This window comes from Podarcis melisellensis (genome assembly GCF_964234715.1).
Source record: "Podarcis melisellensis genome assembly, chromosome: 4".
Taxonomy (NCBI): domain Eukaryota; kingdom Metazoa; phylum Chordata; class Lepidosauria; order Squamata; family Lacertidae; genus Podarcis; species Podarcis melisellensis.
The window spans coordinates 22,371,188-22,390,763 of NC_138531.1; the positions used below are offsets into that span (position 1 = coordinate 22,371,188).

At 39.6% G+C, this 19,576-nt stretch overlaps 1 protein-coding gene across 2 annotated transcripts in view; it reads left to right on the forward strand.

The window, feature by feature from the left end:
* PCCA (propionyl-CoA carboxylase subunit alpha) overlaps positions 1-19,576 on the forward strand; it is a 251,208-nt gene that overhangs the window by 108,743 nt on the left and 122,889 nt on the right. For both annotated transcript variants that reach the window (XM_081908204.1, XM_081908203.1), the window contains exons 13-16: positions 423-566; positions 1,912-1,986; positions 8,418-8,486; positions 10,002-10,077. In XM_081908204.1, coding sequence (XP_081764330.1) covers positions 423-566; positions 1,912-1,986; positions 8,418-8,486; positions 10,002-10,077 — 364 coding nt within the window. The remainder of the gene's footprint in view (positions 1-422; positions 567-1,911; positions 1,987-8,417; positions 8,487-10,001; positions 10,078-19,576) is intronic.

The window sequence follows — 19,576 nt, forward strand, 5'->3', positions numbered from 1 at the left end:
TGGGTTGATTATCAGCCAGCTACTTTGAGCTTTCAGTCAAAATACTTTGTGTGTTTCTAGATTATTTTTTTTAAAAAAGAGACCAACTTCGAAAGTCCCATCTCTAAATGCTTCAAAAACAACTTCAGTCTTCATCATTAAATATCAAGGTGGTGTGTTTTTTTTTTAAAAAACTATATATATGAAAATTTCCCCCATTGCCTGCAATTTTGTTTTGCTTTGCTTAGCTGTATTGCTCCTGTCTGATTTCTGCAATACATCTTGAATGCAGGGCTTGCTCTCCTGAGTAGCTATATGACAAGAAGAATGGCCGTTATTGTAAATTACCCCCTTTTGAGTTTTCAGTATTTTTTGTTTTATTGGGTGGTGGGGAGAATTTAGTTGTTTTGTTATGTACTGACTGACAGTTCTTGACCTTGCAGGTTGAACATCCCATCACAGAATGCATTACCGGTCTGGACCTAGTCCAAGAAATGATCCGTGTTGCCAAGGGTTACCCTCTGAGGCACAAACAGGCTGATATTCCTATCAACGGCTGGGCGGTTGAATGTCGAGTATATGCTGAGGTAAAATAACTGTTAACGTCTGGGAGGGTGAACGGCTGTGTAAGAAGCTGTTAGTGCCAGGTGTAGCAAACCACCCAAGACTTTGTCTTTCAGCTTGATCCGTTTCATGTGACGTAATTGATTTAAGGTTTTTGAGTAGCGTTTCTTTTTTCTTTTTTTTGCTTTCTTTATGCAAAGATAGGGGGCGGGGGAGGGAATTATATACCACATTTGGAAGAAGAGTATTCTGCAGTCATGCCATGTTTTAGCAGTTTCATACAATATTTCAACACGGGATATTTCAACATGAGCTTTCTTATGAACTCATGCTAGCTTTGCTATTTTTCAAGTGGATCCTCTGGAAAGGTCAAGTGGCTGCCCCACATGTTCAGTATGACTAGATAGTATAGTGGCTGCCAATTACTTTTTTAAAAAACCCCACACAAAAACGATCCTCTTTATTTAGAACTAACCAACCAAACTTTTGCACACCAATCTGCTGAGATTTGAAACCAAGACTTTGCCTGAAATATTCTCAACTTTAGTTTCCTAATATGAATGTGAATGCTTAGGGCAGTTATCTTCACTTTCTATAATGTGTGTGTGTTTTCATTCATTTCTTTACAGCCTTTCCCTTGTTTGAACAGTGTTGTATGTCCCTCCCTGGCATTTAGGGGTGGGGGTGGTTGATTCTTTTTCTTAACGTTCACAACACATTACCTTGTGTGAATCCCAAAGTACAACTTGTTTACAAAGCGGTTAAAAATATTAATATTGAAATAACACAAGGTGATATTAATATTACTAGTGGTTTTGGTACTGCCATTAATTGATTCTGTGTCCAGTCTCTGTGTGTTCATCAAATAAAGACAAGCTGGGATTTTGAACAGAGAATTTAACACGGTAATGGTGGACAGAAACTTTCCAACTCTCACACTGACCACCGCAGAATCATGCATTTATGCACTATGTTGTTCCTATAATATATTAAGTGTTAGTGAATTATTTGGGTTGTGATCCTGAAAACATTGAAGCTTGAATGCTCGTCTGTGTTTTTTTCGGATTTTCTTTTTGTGTTACGTGTTTTTGTTCTCTGTCTGTGCCCCTACTATTGTGCCTTCTCTTAGAAAGATTGCCCTTGGCTTAATAAAGGCACAGCAGGAAGGTTTTTAGCTTTAACAAACCTTCCATGACTTGAATGGAAGAAGCAAATTCATATCCCCCCAAAATAAGTCATTTTGAAAACAAAATATAGTTGGTTGAAAATTAAAGTGGAGGAAACCGTTGGCTTCCCAGTGACTTAACCTTGTTTCCTGTGCTTTGTCTTACAAAGTTAATACCTCCCTGTGTTTGAATTTCATTTTAGGATCCCTACAAATCTTTTGGTCTGCCATCTATTGGTAGATTGTCTCAGTACAAAGAGCCGCTGCATATGCCCAATGTAAGTAATTCTTATGTTTCCTTGTTTCTCATTTTCACAGGCACTAAGAAACCACAGATCTCATTGAATTCACTAGAAGTCGTTCATGTTCAGTGCTGCTTAAAACAAGCTACCTTAAACTCGTTTATTAACTAAGGGAGACGGAGTTAGAGTCTGTTAGCTTGTAGTAATTAGAAATACGATACAGTCAAAAAGAAATAAGATTTGGCTTTTAAAAAGGGAGCTATTCTACCAACCCATTATTTATACTTTTGCGATATCTGTCCTATAATCCTGGTTTTTAGAGCAGCAGTAACTATAACTAGAAGATCAAGCTGCAAAATAAAATGTTCAATTGCCTGTCCCTGCAAAGTGCTAAATGCCCCAAAGAGGAGTGGTCCTATTTGTTTAGCTTTCAAGCTTTAGAGACCAAACGCAATTTACTACAGTTGATGAAAAGTGATTATTACACATTTCAGTGTTGTAGACTGTCTGTTTAGAGTGGTTGTTTAACAACCAGCACAAAAAAGACAAGGGCATCTCTTCTGTTCTGTATAATCAAGGTAGTCAAAGTAATAAGTGTGTATATATGGCATGGTGTCGGCTTTGTGAAATGACAAGCCGATACCATCTGTGAATATGATGATTTACCATGATTACTTGCATGGAAAAAATGGCATAAGATTACAGGCCGGATCCTAAATTTGGTGATGTTATTGGATATAGGATTTATTTCACTTCTTAAATTGTTTTTGCCCATATGCTTCCTAGAGAGGACCTGACCCTTTCTTGGGCTTTAAGGCTCCATGCTGTGTTCAAAGCTTAAAAGGAGAAATACAAATTGTCAAGGTTTAGCAGGCACTATGTGATGTTGAATGGAAGATAAAAAAACCCCCAGCTATTACAGAGGGAATGTATCTTAAGCATATTTAATGAAACCCAAATGAACTAAGAAATAATTTTCAGTAATTACTCTGGGGGCAGGTTGAGGTTTTTCACCATGTTGTAATAGCTAACAGGATGTCAAATATTTTGCCCTTGCAAGTTTTTGCAATTTGCAATTTTCTAAACATGAGACCTGTTGAAAGTACAAGTGATAATGGACAAACTGTACCCCCTACAGTCTTTGTCCCACCAAATCTTTCTTCAATTAATGCTGCAGCAGGAGTTTTATGTAATAACATTTGCACTTGTGAGCCATCCAGAGAAAGAAAAAAAAACAATTAAAATGCCTTAAATGTTCTGCTTACTGCTGTTATTTGCTTGTGCGAATGTTGCATGTCAGCTAAATGGACCACGGAATAGACAAAGTGATTGGGTGCAAGAGAGTGCATACTAAGCTTTGTCTATCATTATTGCTGGGAGCAATCAAATTGATGCCAGCAGGACAGTAGATGCGTTGACAGCTGTAATTATGTATCTCCATGGTGATCACTTTTGGCCTGTCATGGAGGCCCATGAGTCCTCTCCTTTGCAAGCATTTAATCAGATTGGGCTGTCACTTGTCAGGTAGACATGGCGGGTTGGGATTTGTGCTTAGGGGGAGAGGTGAATTGAAAATGAAGGGTGGGAGATGCCTGATAGATTCACGTGGCCCAACGTGGTACTGAGGGAAGAAATTTTAATTATCCTGGAAGCCTAAGAGTAATGGTTTTGAGGATCTCATACAGCGTGGCTGGGCCTTTCCCTTTCTCTTTCTGTGTAGTGCCACCATTTTGTTAAAAACAGAGCAGTGATTCCCCCCCCCCCCCCGTTTGCAAACTGTTTGCTTGTCTTTTTTTATGCTGAAAGAGAACTTTCGAAATGAAGACATTAATCTGACAACTGTGGGAAGCTATTTGATTCAGAAAGTTGAATTATATGGCAAAAGCCATAGCATTTTCTTTCTAATACACAATAATTCACTCTTATTTTTAATGTTCAGAAGTAAGTGTGGATCTTTATGTGACCAAAACGACACCATCCACACACAAGAGGAGGTATCAGCTGGTCTGCGGGAACCTCAAGTGTTACAGAATAATAATTGAAATAAAATAAAATACAAGCCCTGAGTTGGGGATGGCGTCCCCAAAACTCCCCAACTTGAACTGAGTATGCCCTACAGCTATGGAGTGCTGATTGTTTATTGTGGACAGGGATGGCAAGGCTGGCGGGAGGGAATAAGAAAGGAGTAGTGAGGAGGACTGAATGACTGTAACACTGAGCACGCGCTCCATGCGGCAACATTTTATTGTAAGCCCAGCTTCTCAGAGGAAGGTTTTGGGTGCGTGTATTGCTCTGTGAGTTTACCTTTGGCATAGGAGCATTGACTATCTTTGACATGGGATGTTTGTTTATGCTTTAAATTGAAGGTGTAGACTAGTGTTTCCCAAACTTGGGTCTCCGGCTGTTTTTGGACTACAACTCCCATCATCCCTAGCTAGCAGGACCAGTGGTCAGGGATGATGGGAATTGTAGTCCGAAAACACCTGGAGACCCAAGTTTGAGAAACACTGATGTAGACAGTGCATGATGAAAGGAAGGCATGGAATAAGACACTACATTATGCCTTAACGTTGAATTCCATTATTGGCCATTCCTATAAATGATAGCTGTCATAACTTGTGCTCCTAGATATTTTTACTTAAGGAGGGTCTAAAGTAGCTTGTTTACTGCTGGATCTCAGCCCTGGCACACATGAAGTAATAAGAATGGGGAAGCGGAAGAGGGGCGGCATGTACAAATTAGTTGAAATAGTTTTGGCTTACAATTTGACTACCAGCATTTCATTCCTACACATCTGGTATGAAACAGAGAACTTGAGTCCTGATGTGGTGTCATTGCTTGTGTGTGCATGATGCAAAACTCATCTATCTATCCATTTCTGTGGTGGTGTTGTAACCATCTCCATTATGTATATTCCTACCTTGCCTCACACCTCATACTGTAGCTGTGGAGAGGCCAGCCCATCTGCTTTTATTTTAGTCGTATTGTTGATCTTAATGCATTTGTGTTTTAAGTTCCTTGCCCCAAAGCATACAGAAACACACATTCCTTTTATCATTCTAACTTAATAACTTCATAGGCAGTGGCTGCTTTTAGAACTCAAAATAGCCAGATTTACAAGTGCAACAAAAGGAGCTGTTTTTTGTGAATAGAGCATACTACAGTGAACATGTTTGCCTGCAATTTGGACATAATTAATTGCTTTCTGGTGGTGTGCTGATATAACTGTCACCTTGCTCCATCATAAACGTGCATTTGTTTCCCCAATATGATTTTAAGCAGAATGCTCTAGATTTCTATCATCCTAATTGTGGACAGTTCCTGTATTGAACAGACACCTAGGCATCCATATGGGACAGAATGAATTCAGTTTTGGCTTGAGCTACATAAGAGGAATATTCTACACTGAGAATTAGGTAACACAGTGAAACACTGTTGTCAGATTGTGCATGGAGGCTGTGCGCAGTCAGTTTGTTAACTGGCTTATTATTTCTTTTTAGTTATTGTCAGTTTTGACCCTCTCTAACCATTTATTTCCACATCTTGTGGCTAAAGAAAAGAAGCTACTGCTGTTGTGGGTCAGAAGAATTTAGAGGTTTTTAATTTTTTTTCAAGGCTGGGGAGAGATGTCACCAGAAATTTCATCTTGTTCTCTGTATATAAAGAACAACTAAATGACTAAAAGTATGTTGTACTAGTTTGTAACTTGTGTTAGCATAGTAGACAGCATAGATAGCATGGGAACCTAAAAAGATTGTGAATGTACAAACATGATATGCCATATTTGGTGTTTCTGAAGGACTTAACTGACAATCTTGTTTATGAATAATGTATTCATGTTTATGAATAAGTTCTGATATGTTAAGCCTGAACAATAATTTTGCATTTTTGGAGCCCCAAACTCATGTAGATACCGAACTGTGGCCACTATTTTGCTGCAAGGCTTTTGAGTCTTAAATATAATGAGAAGTTAATTCTGTATTTCTTGTGGAATTATGCCTTCTTCTCTCTGCAGTTTCTTGACCTGTTTCTGATAGTTCCTATTGTGGATATTTGAGGGAGAGAAGGTTGATGATTGCAAACATTACATTGCTGGTGATGGAAGGCTGAACTTTTTCCAACCTTAGCTTGTTTTGGTTAGGTTTCTATTTAGGTGATAATTTTTTTAAATTGACGATGATACAAAACATCCCACATAATCAGTTTCCTTCTCTACAACGATGCTCATGACCTTTCAATACTTCCTGTTTTTCTTTTCCTCCATGGCATGGGGATAGCTAAAACCATCATGCTGATTACTGAGTATCTTTGAGATATTTTGAGATTTTTCTGATGAAAGTGCTTGACAACTGCCATTACAGTTCTGCGGCCTGCATTAATGAAGATGTACTCTTACTATGATAAAGGCACTGTTTATCTTTTTTTTTCTACCAGGAAAAAAATGTGATGCAGTTTTCATTGCAGAGAATAAAGCCTATTAGGACATGTCATTTGGATAATAAAGTCATCAGTGTGACCTCATGTGGATACTGTAGACAAGAGGTTCTACATCTGGCCCCTTGATAATTGCCTAAATTAAAATCTAAAAGCCTAACAGCCGTTGGGTTGACCTCTTTCTGCCTTGCTGCAGACAGATGAGCTGCTGTTTTATTACAAGGGTTTCTTCCCCCAGGTGAAGATTGAAGGGAGTTTCTAAGCCCCATTTCCCCCTCCCTGCCAAACCCAAGCAGAGTATTTCATATTAAACCTCTTCCACTCCAGCAAGTCTCATTTGGTGTTTCTTTTTAAGATTACCAGAATTGTCTTGAATTATCCTGTTGGTGTTGTGAGTAGTGTGCTATCCAGATTTCAAAAGCAACAATCTTAACAAATATTTATTCAGGAATTAGTCATTTTGAAACTTTTCTATGGATAACCTCAGTGCCACTCTTGCAGAAATCAAACCAAGAGAAGAAAACAAAGATCAACAGTAATACTGAATTTTGTTGGCTGACTAACAGCTATCAGGTTCTTCAAAGACATATCTTGTCTCTCTGTGTGTGTTTTTTCCCTCCTCCCTCCACAAGAGTTGCAGAATCAGAACTTTAATTGCAGCTGTATCCTTATAAAGCAAAGCCATGGAAAAAGCTGTGTAAACATTAAATCCTCAGGGGAATGCTATCATCAGAAGAAAAATATGCTACAGATGAGAGTGAGGAAGAAAAAGAAAGTGTTGCAGACATGAAAGCTAGAGTATTGGTATTTCTATAGAGCTGATAAGCAGAACTTTAAAGTTTCTGCAGCAGCCCTTCTGGGGTGAGGCCCAGATGACGCATTTACGTAAAGTTTTGATGCAATATATCAGTTACATGGGCATTTTGGTGGGGCACTAGTTAAATTGGACAAGGAAAATTCTAGATCTGAGAATTGCAAAACCCGGTCCTCTGTAAATGTCTTATTTTTAAAGTTGGACTTTGAGGAGAAAGAAGAGTGTCAGCATATAAATACTTCTAGGAAGGTTTGTAAACTGACATAATGTTGACCGATGGACTGCTAACAAAGATAACTTGCCCATGACTGTGGGGTTTTGTGGAACATTCCCCCCCTCACTTCTTCTTTACTTGTTGAATCTGTCTTATACAGCTCTCTCTCCCCATCAGAGCTCTGTCTCCTTGACCCCTACACCACTCTGTTCTTGTCTTTGCTCACACTCTTACGTTCTATAGTCTTCCTCCAATCACTTTATTTATAAACACACACACTTACTACATCCACGTTAAGTCTCCATTTTACCCACTCAATGGGAAGGACACTTAAAGGAGTTCACAGCAGAAACTGTTTTGTACTCCTTTTAGCCCCGTTGATGATTAAAAATCCACAGGAGAGTTATGGCGTTGCTTTTTCCAGAAGTTCCTCCCAGCAGAAATGTGACCTTGCTGTCTCTCAGAGTTCTCTGAAACACACTTCATTTTCCTCTTGGAAGAGATATTTTGGGGCCATCATGATGTTTGGAGGCCAAGCCCTCCCTTTGGCTTCTTGGAGCATGAAGGATTCTTCCAAACTAGGAGATGTATGATTGCATGGACCTCTGGGGGCAGGCATCCATTTCCCCGTTTAAGAGATGCCAAGAAGGAGCTTTGCAGTAATTAACTTGTATTTCAAGGAGTACATTATTGTGCCCCTTTCTCCCAAGGCCCAACAAGAAACAAGATGTTTGCCCTAGAGGCTCAGCAATTGTTACAGGGGCTTTTGAGGCGGTCTCTCATATCTTAGTGGGAGTGTGCTTAGAGGAGGCAGCAGAGTGTGAATTTGTGTGCATACTCTTTGCTGCAACTGGACACCTCTCCCATTGTGAAACAGGAAACTGGACCATCGTCTGAAGTCAGCAGCCAGTCTGTGGGCCCTGAGCTGTTGCCGTACTATGCCGACGCTTGGCACTGGCTCTTCTTTTGCCTGTGGTAATATTCTTTTGTCTCACTCTTTTGTAGGTACGTGTTGATAGTGGCATACAGCAAGGAAGTGAAATCAGCATTTATTATGATCCTATGATTTCAAAAGTGAGTTAACTACTTTTCCCTAGTTAAAAAAAGAAATTATATATAATGTTTGGTGACATTATACTGTTTCAGGCAAAAATATGTGACAGGTGTTTGGGTTAAAATAGCTTCAGGGATTTCAGTAGTAAAAGTGGTTTTAATAACAAAAAAACCTTTTCTCTAATCAAGGTAAACATCCCAAAATGAAAGTGTATCTACCCCCTTAAACAGTTAAAAGATGGAAATTTTTAAATTCTTTGTCAAACTGTGAAATCCAGGGAAAACATTGGCTGTGTCCAGGGGATCATTTCTCCATTTAATAGGGCAAGATATAAACAAGGCAAGATATAAACAAAACTTTCGCCAGTGCATTGAGCCATTGCTTTGAGCCACAATTAAACCAGAAACAAATTAACCATAGTTTCCTGATCCCCGTGTTTCCTGGTTTTTGTAGTGTAGGAGGAGAGCTGAATAAAATTTCACATCCGACAAACAATTCACCCATTGATTTCACATGGGTGGATGAGTAAAAAAGCCTGGGACACAAATTTACACAGCCCTCCAGCAGCTATGGTGGCTCATTTACCAGAAGTAATGTATTTAGTGTTAACTCTGGAAGTGTATACTCAGTCTGACCAAACTAAGCCTATTTGAGCACAATATACAACTAGGAGGCTTAGTTTGGGCAGGGGTTAAGAATACTGGTGGCAGGCTGAAGCCCTTAAAGCCCATATCCATAGGCCACATCAGCTGAAACCAGTTGCAGGAACTAAGACTAGAAGAGGAACTGTACCAATATTGGCATCAAGGTCTGAACCAATAACAATTACTTGGGTTTTAATATCCAAGGGTTGTAGGGTCTTGCTGAAATCTTGTTACCACCTAGAAGGGCTTTGCTGGACAGCTTTTTTTTATGCTAGAGGACGATTTCACTGCCATCACACAAATGGGTTCCTACTTTTGTTTTGTTGTACAGTGGTACCTCAGGTTAAGTACTTAATTTGTTCCGGAGGTCCGTACTTAACCTGAAACTATTCTTAACCTGAAGCACCACTTTAGCTAATGGAGCCTCCTGCTGCTGCCACGCCGCCGGAGCACGATTTCTGTTCTCATCCTGAAGCAAATTTCTTAACCTAAGGTAATATTTCTGGGTTAGCGGAGTCTGTAACCTGAAGCGTATGTAACCTGAAGCGTATGTAACCCGAGGTACCACTGTATACACTTCAACACCTGTGTTCAAGTCAACTCCCTACTGGCTTCATTGTCTGGTGATTTTGTGGCATCTTGCTTACCTTTAAAGAAAGCATTGGATAGTCTCAAGATATTTATTTGCTAAATTTATATGTTGGCCTTCTTCCCAAAGGTGCCTAGGATGGCCAACAAGAGATAAAACAATTACAATGTTAAAAGCATTTTAAAATCACATTAAAAACTGAAAATTATAAACATCAAATTGAGACCTAAAAACCTCTACCACCAAATAATATTTTGATGGTCCTAAATTTTTATATATCATTTTGTGTATGCGTGCTTTAGCTGATCACCTATGGATCCAACAGAGCTGAAGCTTTGCGAAGAATGGAAGAGGCCTTGGATAGTTACGTTATTAGAGGTAAATTCAGTAATATGGGATTCTAATGCAATTGTCTGTGAAAAAGCTTTTGAAATGTTAGTTTGACAAATTCAAGGAAAATTGAGTTAAATTAAGAAAAAAATATTTGGTTTGTTTGTTTTGCGGCACATCAGGCTGCTTTAATTTATGTATTTTACTATTTTGCATTCTTAAAATTTTAATACCACACAAAGTGACACAGTTTTCTTACCAGATAAATAACTGTATATGTAAAATAGCTACACTAGATTATACCAGTGCCAGAAAGCTGACTCTTTTCAATGCCTTCTCCAAAACATTTTATCCAGGTGAGCTTATTCAGACATGCAGGTGTGGATGTGTTTGAATCTTTCTATTGTCAATTTTACTTATTTTTTTAAGTTTTAAATAATTTAAATGTTTTTGTTAAGCTGTATAGAGATTTTAGCACAATTAAACGATATATATGTTTTGCTAAATAAAAATAAAAGTAATTAGACCTCCTATTTCCCTATATCTGGCAGTTCTGATTATTTGCCCCACAGTTTCTTAGCTCCCAGAGTTCTGTTCCTCATTCTGTCCTGTTTGAGCAGCTGCATGTAGCCTTTGTTGTATTGTAGTAAGCAATATGAAAAGTTTCCCCTCGCCTACTATTTTTATTAGCTTGCCTTTTCCTTCAGCTTCGATTTATTTTTGACGTTGATGTTATCAAACTGCCACTAGGAAATGGTCACATGTGGAAAGAGCTATTGCTTCAAAGTTGGCATTGTAGCTGTAACCTGTAAGTTTGGAAGGTGTACTTTCTGATAAAAAATGTTTATGGAATGCAGGCCAGGGTATAACATGACATTTGTAGTCACATGCAAATAATGTATATTCTTTCCTTCTCCCAATTCTTTTTATGTGTATTTATTAGTGTTTGCCTACCAGTCAGTAAAGACGGTGATGTGATAATATTTAGAAACAGGATTTCGGGGGAGGAGTGTCGTTTTCCTCATCTCTCAAAGCAAGTTGTCTCCTTCTGAGGTTTACTTTTCTCCATTAGAGATAACCGTGTAAATCCAACACTGCAGGATTTCCAGTTGCTTGATGTCTTTCCACATAACCCCCATTGCTAAACTCCAATAAATCAGTGCATTAAAAGAAAGAAATATAGAAAGCCCGCTCCCCTTTCCCACTTCTCCACTGCTTATGTGACCTTTTCACAGAAAGAAGAGACCAGTAACCTGAGAGCTTCAACAAGTCTCTTTCTGTCTTTAATGAAATCCATCCAACTGCTGAAAAATCCTGGCAAAATTGTACTTCTTACCTTTTCTTGTTTTTCTAACGTGGTTCTTAGGTGTACAGCATTTTTTTTGTCTGCTGTAAAAATGCGGCTCAATTGGACAGTTGTCATCTGAATCCCAAAGATTCTCAGTTCCGTACACAATCAGAACGCAGCATCTGGCCAAAGGCGCAAGCATAGCCAAAATAATATCTAGCTTTATTTTTAGTGCTAATATAAAACATACTTGCCCTGACCCTCATGCACATGGGAGCTAAGGTTTTTTGGCACATGTTGAGTTCCTAAATCACTACAATGTTGGTGTCAACTGCAGGTTGGTGTCTGATGTTGGAGTGAAAGGGAAGCCCATGGTTGCTTGGAACTCAGTGCACATTTTAGAGCACGTTTGGAGCCTGGGATCAAACTTGTGTTCCCAAAAGTGCCTTAAGAATTTCCCTAATGGAAGAATATTCCATTGGAAGTATAAACTCTAAAATAGGATTGTATGTTTATATTGCGTTAAAATTTAAAAAGAGTGATTTGTTTGTTTTAAACAAAACTGAACCAAAGTAAAGCTACGTGTTCTGTTGACTGTTCCAGTTTGCAAAACATATTTCCGATTTTTCTAACTCTGATTGGCTTGATTGGTATTGGTTGGAATCCTGAATTCTGCAACAGCCCAAAGGCTCTGTTAAAGATACCAAATTTTTGAAATGCTGATAGATTTGTGTTACAGAGCATACCGTGCCAGTGATATTATTTTAAATATAAGAGGTTAAAGGATATAATGTTGGATGAAGGGGAGAATGCTGTACATTGTAGTTTGCTAAATTTGACTAAAGGGTAAAGGGACCCCTGACCATTAGGTCCAGTCGTGGCTGACTCTAGGGTTGCGGCTTTCATCTCGCTTTATTGGCCGAGGGAGCTGGCTTACAGCTTCCGGGTCATGTAGCCAGCATGACTAAGCTGCTTCTGGTAAACCAGAGCAGCGCACAGAAACGGAGCGGTACCTATTTGTCTACATGCACTTTGACGTGCTTTCGAACTGCTAGGTTGGCAGGAGCAGGGACCGAACAACGGGAGCTCACCCCGTTGCGGGGATTTGAACCGCCGACCTTCTGATCGGCAAGTCCTAGGCCCACAGTGCCACCTGCGTCCCTTCTAAATTTGACTAAAAAGAAGCAACTTGCCTAGAGCAAAAAGTAAAGCAAAAATATTCAGGATAAGAATAGGATCTGCTTTTTACCAAAATAGATTTTACTATGGGTAGTATCCAACTATGTCACATTCACAACAGATCCATTGGGTTTTATTCAGCTAAGTCCCATTCAGAGTAGACCCATTAAAGTTAATGAATCTAAGTTATGTCCAGTAACTTCAGTGGGTCTGCTCTGAGTTGGACTAATGTTAAATGCCATTCATTGAAATAAATGGTGTTTGGCATGACTAGCCTGTCCATTTATTTCACTGGGCCTACTTTGCAGATGACGTAGATGCAATACCTGTGCTTTTTTTTTTAATTAAAAAGTGCAAATCTTTGAATTTGATGATATTTTATAGTACATGTCCATTCTGGATCAAATAACCAAAATATTTTAATAGTCAAGGAGAACCAAGTGCATGGGGGAAAGGGTTTGCATTCTTGAATCGATGTAGCCTGTGTGGAAGGAATGCATCATGAATTAACATGAAAAGAGCCTGCTGGATCAAGCCAGTGGCCCATCTAGTACAGCATTCTGTTCTCGCAGTGGCCACCCAGATGCCTGTGGGGAAACCAGCAAGCAGGATTCGAGCATAGGAGCACTCTCCCCGCCTGTGACTTCCAGCAACTGGTATTCAGATGCATTATTGCTTTCAAATTCAGAGGACAAGTTTCTTTTACATTGCCTTACATTGTTTTATTTAGGGTAATTAAAAATCTTCAAAGTGTTCAAGCCTGTGTAGTTTTTTTAATTGGCAACAGAAAAGCATACCCTTTACTGAAGGTAAGTTATTCAGATGAACAGAATAGCACAATTTTGATTAGTCAGCATGAGTGTTACCGTTTCGCATGCTTTATTCTGAACATGACACTTTACTGAATTTGTAGAAGATTTCACACACAGCGACAGGAGTGATGAGTAGGGCTTAATGTGTCCTGTAATCTTTACTTCATCCATAAATGAGTTGTGATTTTTTTCTTTAAAATCCTCACTGATATGGGACATAATAGACTTTGTTCTTGTTCAGGAAAAAATGTGGATGGAACAGTCTGAGATCATTGTATCATTATGCATCAAAGACAGAATCCCCACCCTTCCTTTCTTTGGCGTATAACATAGAAGTGCCAAATGTTGAAAACCAAAAATGCTCCTGTGGAAAATTCTGGATTTCTGGGCAAGGAATTCTGGGAGGTGCGCCAACTAGAGTCAGGTTTTCCTTAGCTAATCCCTTGGCTAGTGACACACTAGAACCCTGCTAATATGGTGATAATTTTGCAACCAGTGTCTGGCCTAGGTTTTGTGCTGCTGGGGGACTTGTGTTTGCTGCTGTTACCGTAAAGACTCAAAAGCCCATAGTAGCTCATACCTGCTCTCGATGAATGACATCAATGTAATGAAATCCTCCCAAATATATTTGTAGCTCTTGTAGAAAAGATCACTGATTCCCCCCCCCCCAATCATGGCCAAATATCGAGTCATGTTTCTCCTGCCAGTTATTCAAATTCCCCAGGATACAGTTTAGAATGTCTGACAGGAACATGGGGGAAAACCAGGCTTGATTTACTGTAATTTATCTTGTATTTATATTGTAATTTTAAGTTGTGAACCGCCCTGCGGTCTGCGAATGCAGGGCAGTAAACGAATGTAATAAATAATTATAATTATAATTTACCCCCCAAATGGCCCATCTTGGCTTTATCCAAGTCTGGTTTCATGTCATAACAAATACCAGTATTCCAGAAAATGAAGAGCATTTTATATTGTTAAGTACAAATACTATTATTTGTACTTAATCTATGCCAGAATACAAGTCTAGCTTTTAAGATTTTCGTAAGATGGCTAACTTTGCCATCTTCATGTTTGGTTTCTAAAGTGTATGGCTTTTCCTTAAACTGTCAAAAGCAAGTAGCTTTTTTATGTACACTTGTTAGAGATCTGGATAGCCAGTTGACTTAGATCTAATTGATGTCTACATTGCAGTTAAGACTTTCCATGTATGGGACTGTTTGACTGATAAGTAAAGTATCCATTATTCAGGATTTTTCCTCCCCTGCATAGAATTAGGCCAAGGGTTGAGGACCATTATGCAAGTTAATCTATTAATTTCAAATAATAATAATAATAATAATAATAATAATAATAATAATAATAATAATGATGAATGGAAGCTATTTCAAGAACTCAGACTCTGGCGGTGGTTCTTGTTCAATGCTCCACACACCTCTCCTTTCAGCAAACTCCCATCAAATATACTGTGGCACACATGCACATAGTTACTGTGGCACATAGGTACACTGATGCAATTATGCGCATACAGCATTTGAGATAAAATAATTGAAAACAGAAGCCTGCCCTTCTGAGATGATGAAGTGCATATGTAAGGAAACCTCGAGAATATTTGTACCAGGATAGTTAATAGACAGGGGTGGGGGGAGGAAAGGAAAGTAAATTCTGTGACAGATACCACTGTAGACACAATTTGGTAACAGCCTGTAGTAAGAACATGACAAGTTACCATTGACCTTGAGTGCCTTTCCAAAGCGTATAGTCCCATGGTATTGCACTTGTTGCTGGGAATGTAGCCTCAATTTCAGGCCATTTATACTTGGTTGTTTTAAAAGGGGTAGGGCATGTTCATAGTTTCCACACCCATGACCCCTGCTCTGCACAGACATATATCTTCATTAAATCCGTTGGAATACAGACCCGGGGTAAATCAAAGCAAGCTTTCTTTCGTTGGTTGCAAATCATAGAATGGAAGCTGCGCTGAAAACAATTGGGGTGCAGATCAGGAATTATTACTACAGGGCACAGTGAAGAAAAGAACAAGAGAAGACAAAAACAGAAATTTCAAAGAACAGAAGCTTTGGGGGCAGGAGAGGTTAACAGTAGGGAGAAAGAAAAGGAGATATGAAATAAGGCTGAACCTGACCCAGAGTAGATTAAATAGAAATAAAGTGTAGCTGTGGTAGTGGGAACAGTGTGGAAAGTATAAGAAAATAGTCTGGGGGGAAATGCCAGGAAAAGGAATTGAAGAAGAATTTATTTTGAGTACTTTGCTTCTTGCCTTTGCACAAATTTCATGCTTCTTGTTTATGAAATAGTCTAAACTCTTCCTGGCAGTGGGTTGTAGCCAGCCAAAGCCCTCTTAGCTCCACAAGGCAGAAATCACAAATACACTTACTGGAGCATAAGCTCCTGTATTGAAAACTGGGGTTACTTGTAATAAACATGCTTAGGATTGCACTGCATGTCCAGCTTCTGAAAAAGCAATTTTGTTAGCCATATTGATATATATGTATATTGATGTATATGCAGAGGTACCATCATTTTATTTGTACTAGCTGAGTTAGCTTTTGATCTAGAGGGCTCAGTGGTGAACCCTACTTGTGCAGCAAGGCTTCTGACTTTTTCAGGAAACAAATCCTCCAATAACCTTACAAAGAAAAAAGTTTCTATAGAGGACAATGGGAACATTAAGAGCTGCAGCAAAGACAGGGAGAATGATGGTGGGGGAGTTCCACAAGCTTTTGCATGTACCTAATAAACTTTTCCATTGTGGTACATCTCTTTATAATTATTAAGGGCCACTGTAGATGCTGAATGTGTTAATCCATGGGTAGGCAAACTAGGGGCCGGATCTGGCCCAATCGCCTTCTAAATCCGGCCCACGGACGGTCTGGGAATCAGCATGTTTTTACATGAGTAGAATGTGTTCTTTTATTTAAAATGCATCTCTGGGTTATTTGTGGGGCATAGGAATTCCTTCTTTTCCTCACCCAAAATATAGTCCTGCCCCCCGCAAGGTGTGAGGGACAGTGGACCAGCCCCCTGCTGAAAAAGTTTGCTGACCCCTGGTTAATCCATTTCTGACTACTTGTGCATATGCTAGTACTAAAAGCAACTATTATCAAGAGCAGCACCTTGGCTTGTGTAGGGGAAAGGGGAGCACTGTGTGTTGGAAGGGGTTAATCCTTCTCCCATTGCTGATACCCCAATGCAAATCCCCCCCCAAAGGGCTGATCCCTCTCCTGCCTGTTCAAGCACTCCCGTAGCACTGCATGCTAAGGAGCTGTTGCTAAAAGCCGTAGAATTTTGTGGGATGGAGTTAATCTTTAGCACATAGTACTGTGGCAGCCAGGGACTCGAGTGGCGCTGTGGGTTAAACCACAGAGCCTAGGGCTTGCCGATCAGAAGGTCAGCGGTTTGAATCCCTGCGATGGTGTGAGCTCCCGTTGCTCGGTCCCTGCTCCTGCCAACCTAGCAGTTCAAAACTACGTCAAAGTGCAAGTAGATAAATAGGTGGCGCTCCGGCGGGAAGGTAAACGGCATTTCCGTGTGCTGCTCTGGTTCCCCAGAAGTGGCTTAGTCATGCTGGCCACATGATCCGGAAGCTGTACGCCGGCTCCCTCGGCCAATAAAGCGAGATGAGCGCCACAACCCCAGAGTCAGCCACGACTGGACCTAATGGTCAGGGTGTCCCTTTACCTTTACCTTAACCTTTACTGTTGCAGCCTTGAGAGTTAAGTATAAGTTGTATTGAAATTTTAAAAGGATGTCAACCTGAATATAATTACAAAATCAAATGCATCTTCCATAAGCTTATTTGATATAGGTCCAAATGATATGGGCTGTATGTTTGTATTTGACAACTGGCACATTGATTCAAGGATGACATTTTTGCAGCGAACATGGATTTACATTGTTGGCACTGAATGTTGTTTTTCCTTCACTTATTTTTCATAATGATTTTCAAGAGGCTGAATGCAACAGATCTTAATTCTCTTGTCTTTTTCCCTTTAGTACTATTTGAATAAAATGGAATATCTATTAAATGCCAACATGTACAGTGCATTTCTAAGATAGTCTTTCAAAGCAGCAAAGCTCAATTATCATTATGCAATTTAAATCTCTCATAAAAATGAATTTAATGCTTTTGCAACTAATAACTATGCAAATAAAGTTCTTTCCATTCCACTTAACACAATTAAAATTCTCAGCAAGTTAAATATATTGAATTGTTTATCTATGGAGAGACATGTAGGACACCAATTAAGTTTACATGGATAAATGCAGATTTGTGTTTTGTGAATGTCAAGTTGACAGAAGCTTAATATTGTAAAAAGGGCTAATCAACACAGAATATGTTTAGTGTCAGTAAATATTTACACTGAAGAATGTTTCCCATGAATGATGAGGTACAACAGTCAGCTTATTCTGAGTTTTACTAATTAAATTCTATGACTTGTAGATCACCACATTCATACAATTTATGTATAATTTTTTACAATGTGTATGATTCCATGATAAATATAAAGACTGCGGTGATAAAGGACATATGGGCAAATTTCTTCATTCCTCCCCCTCTTTCCCCCATTATTTAAAGTTGCTGATAAATTGTTGCTTCAGTTCTGTTTTGGAGATAGGAGATAAAATGTTTTGGTATTTCGTACTGGCAGTTCGCGCCAACAGCCTTCATTGTTGCAAGGTCTGGTGCAGGATCGGCCGGTATGTGGCCCTTGAGGCCTTTTTTTGGCAGCCCTCTGCAACATTTGGTGCCCCCCATAGCCCTTGTGCTGCCTTCCTCAAGCTGGGTGAGGTGCTGGGCCTTGGGAAGAAGGTGTGAGGGCTCTGACAGGGTCCTTGAATCCTCCCACCTCCGTCCCAAAGCCTAGTTAGTGTTTTCCCAGCTTTGGGAAGGAGGTGCCAGAGCCTCAGGCATCCTTCCCCAAGCCCAGTGCCTTGCTTAGCTGGGTTTGGGAAGGCAGCATGACCAAACAGTGTGCTGCCCGCGGGTTCAGTGTTGAAATATTCTTGTGGCCCACTTGGTATGAAAAATTGGGGCGCCCTGGTCTAGTGCATTAGAAGTGATAGGGACTAGGGAAGTAGGGAGGCCCTACTCAAATCTTGTATTAGTGGTTACCAGCCATGGCCACAGAACAGCTAGCGGGAAAATGCGTATTACATTTTTGAAAGATGGTGTCTACCTGGTCCCCTCACCAACACTCCTTCTCCAACTAATCTATTCTCTTGGGAATTTGTCGGATTGGGTGTGGGGTTTTTTGCTCTTTTGTTAAGGTTGTTTTACAGGTTATTGTGTGTCTCCTGTTGTAATGCATTGTTCTTTTGTACTGAATTTATGCCATGCTTCATGATTTTAAACCTTGTAAGTGCTTGGAGACTGTCAAATGACTAATAAATTGAATAAAAGAGAGAGAGAGAGAGAGAGAGAGAGAGAGAGAGAGAGATCTTATTATACTGTGTGGAATAAAATAAAGAAGGGAATGTTTACCATGCAAATCCAAGCTTTTGTGTCCATCATCCCCATTACCTAGGCAAATCTTACCATTTGTGTGTGCCCCATATGCTTCTTGGGACATAGAACAAATCTGCAACATCATTCTTATTTTCTGTGTGCCCCCCCCCCCCGGTTTTTTGGCATTGTGACTGAACAGTACAGAAGTTACAGATTTCATTATGTTTCCAGTTTTTGTGGCTTTGGTCTCAGCTGCTTGGATTACCAAATGTGGTACAGAAGGAAATATCATTGCACGATGGATGTAATATATAGTTCAGTGCGCATGGAGACTGGCCTCTGTTTGATCCTGTGAGAATGTGGGGTTAATGTCTGGCTGGTGTTTTGGAAGCAGCAGGTAGCCAAGAGTAAACTCCTATAGGGGTCCAGATTTCTGTAGCCTCATAGTTATTCACACAGATGGGGGATACCTTGTGAACTTTCACTGAGGTCAAGCTAAACTGCAAATCATACTTTGAAATTTCTGAAGTCTTAGGAACGTTGTGATTGAGGCTAGAGCACCACGGCTTTCAAGTTGTTTGGTGGAGTAGGTTTGCTTAAGCCTCCCAAATTTGGTGTTAGAAATAGCTGAAGATAGACTTGTGAGCTTTTATGGAAAGGGAAAATTGCATGTTAAAGTGCTTATTTGCATTTTTATGATACTAGGTCCTATGGATTGCAGGAGTTTCTGATTTCTCTCCACATAGTTTGGCATGAATAAAAATAATATTTGATTTTTAGTTCTTGGGGCAATCAATA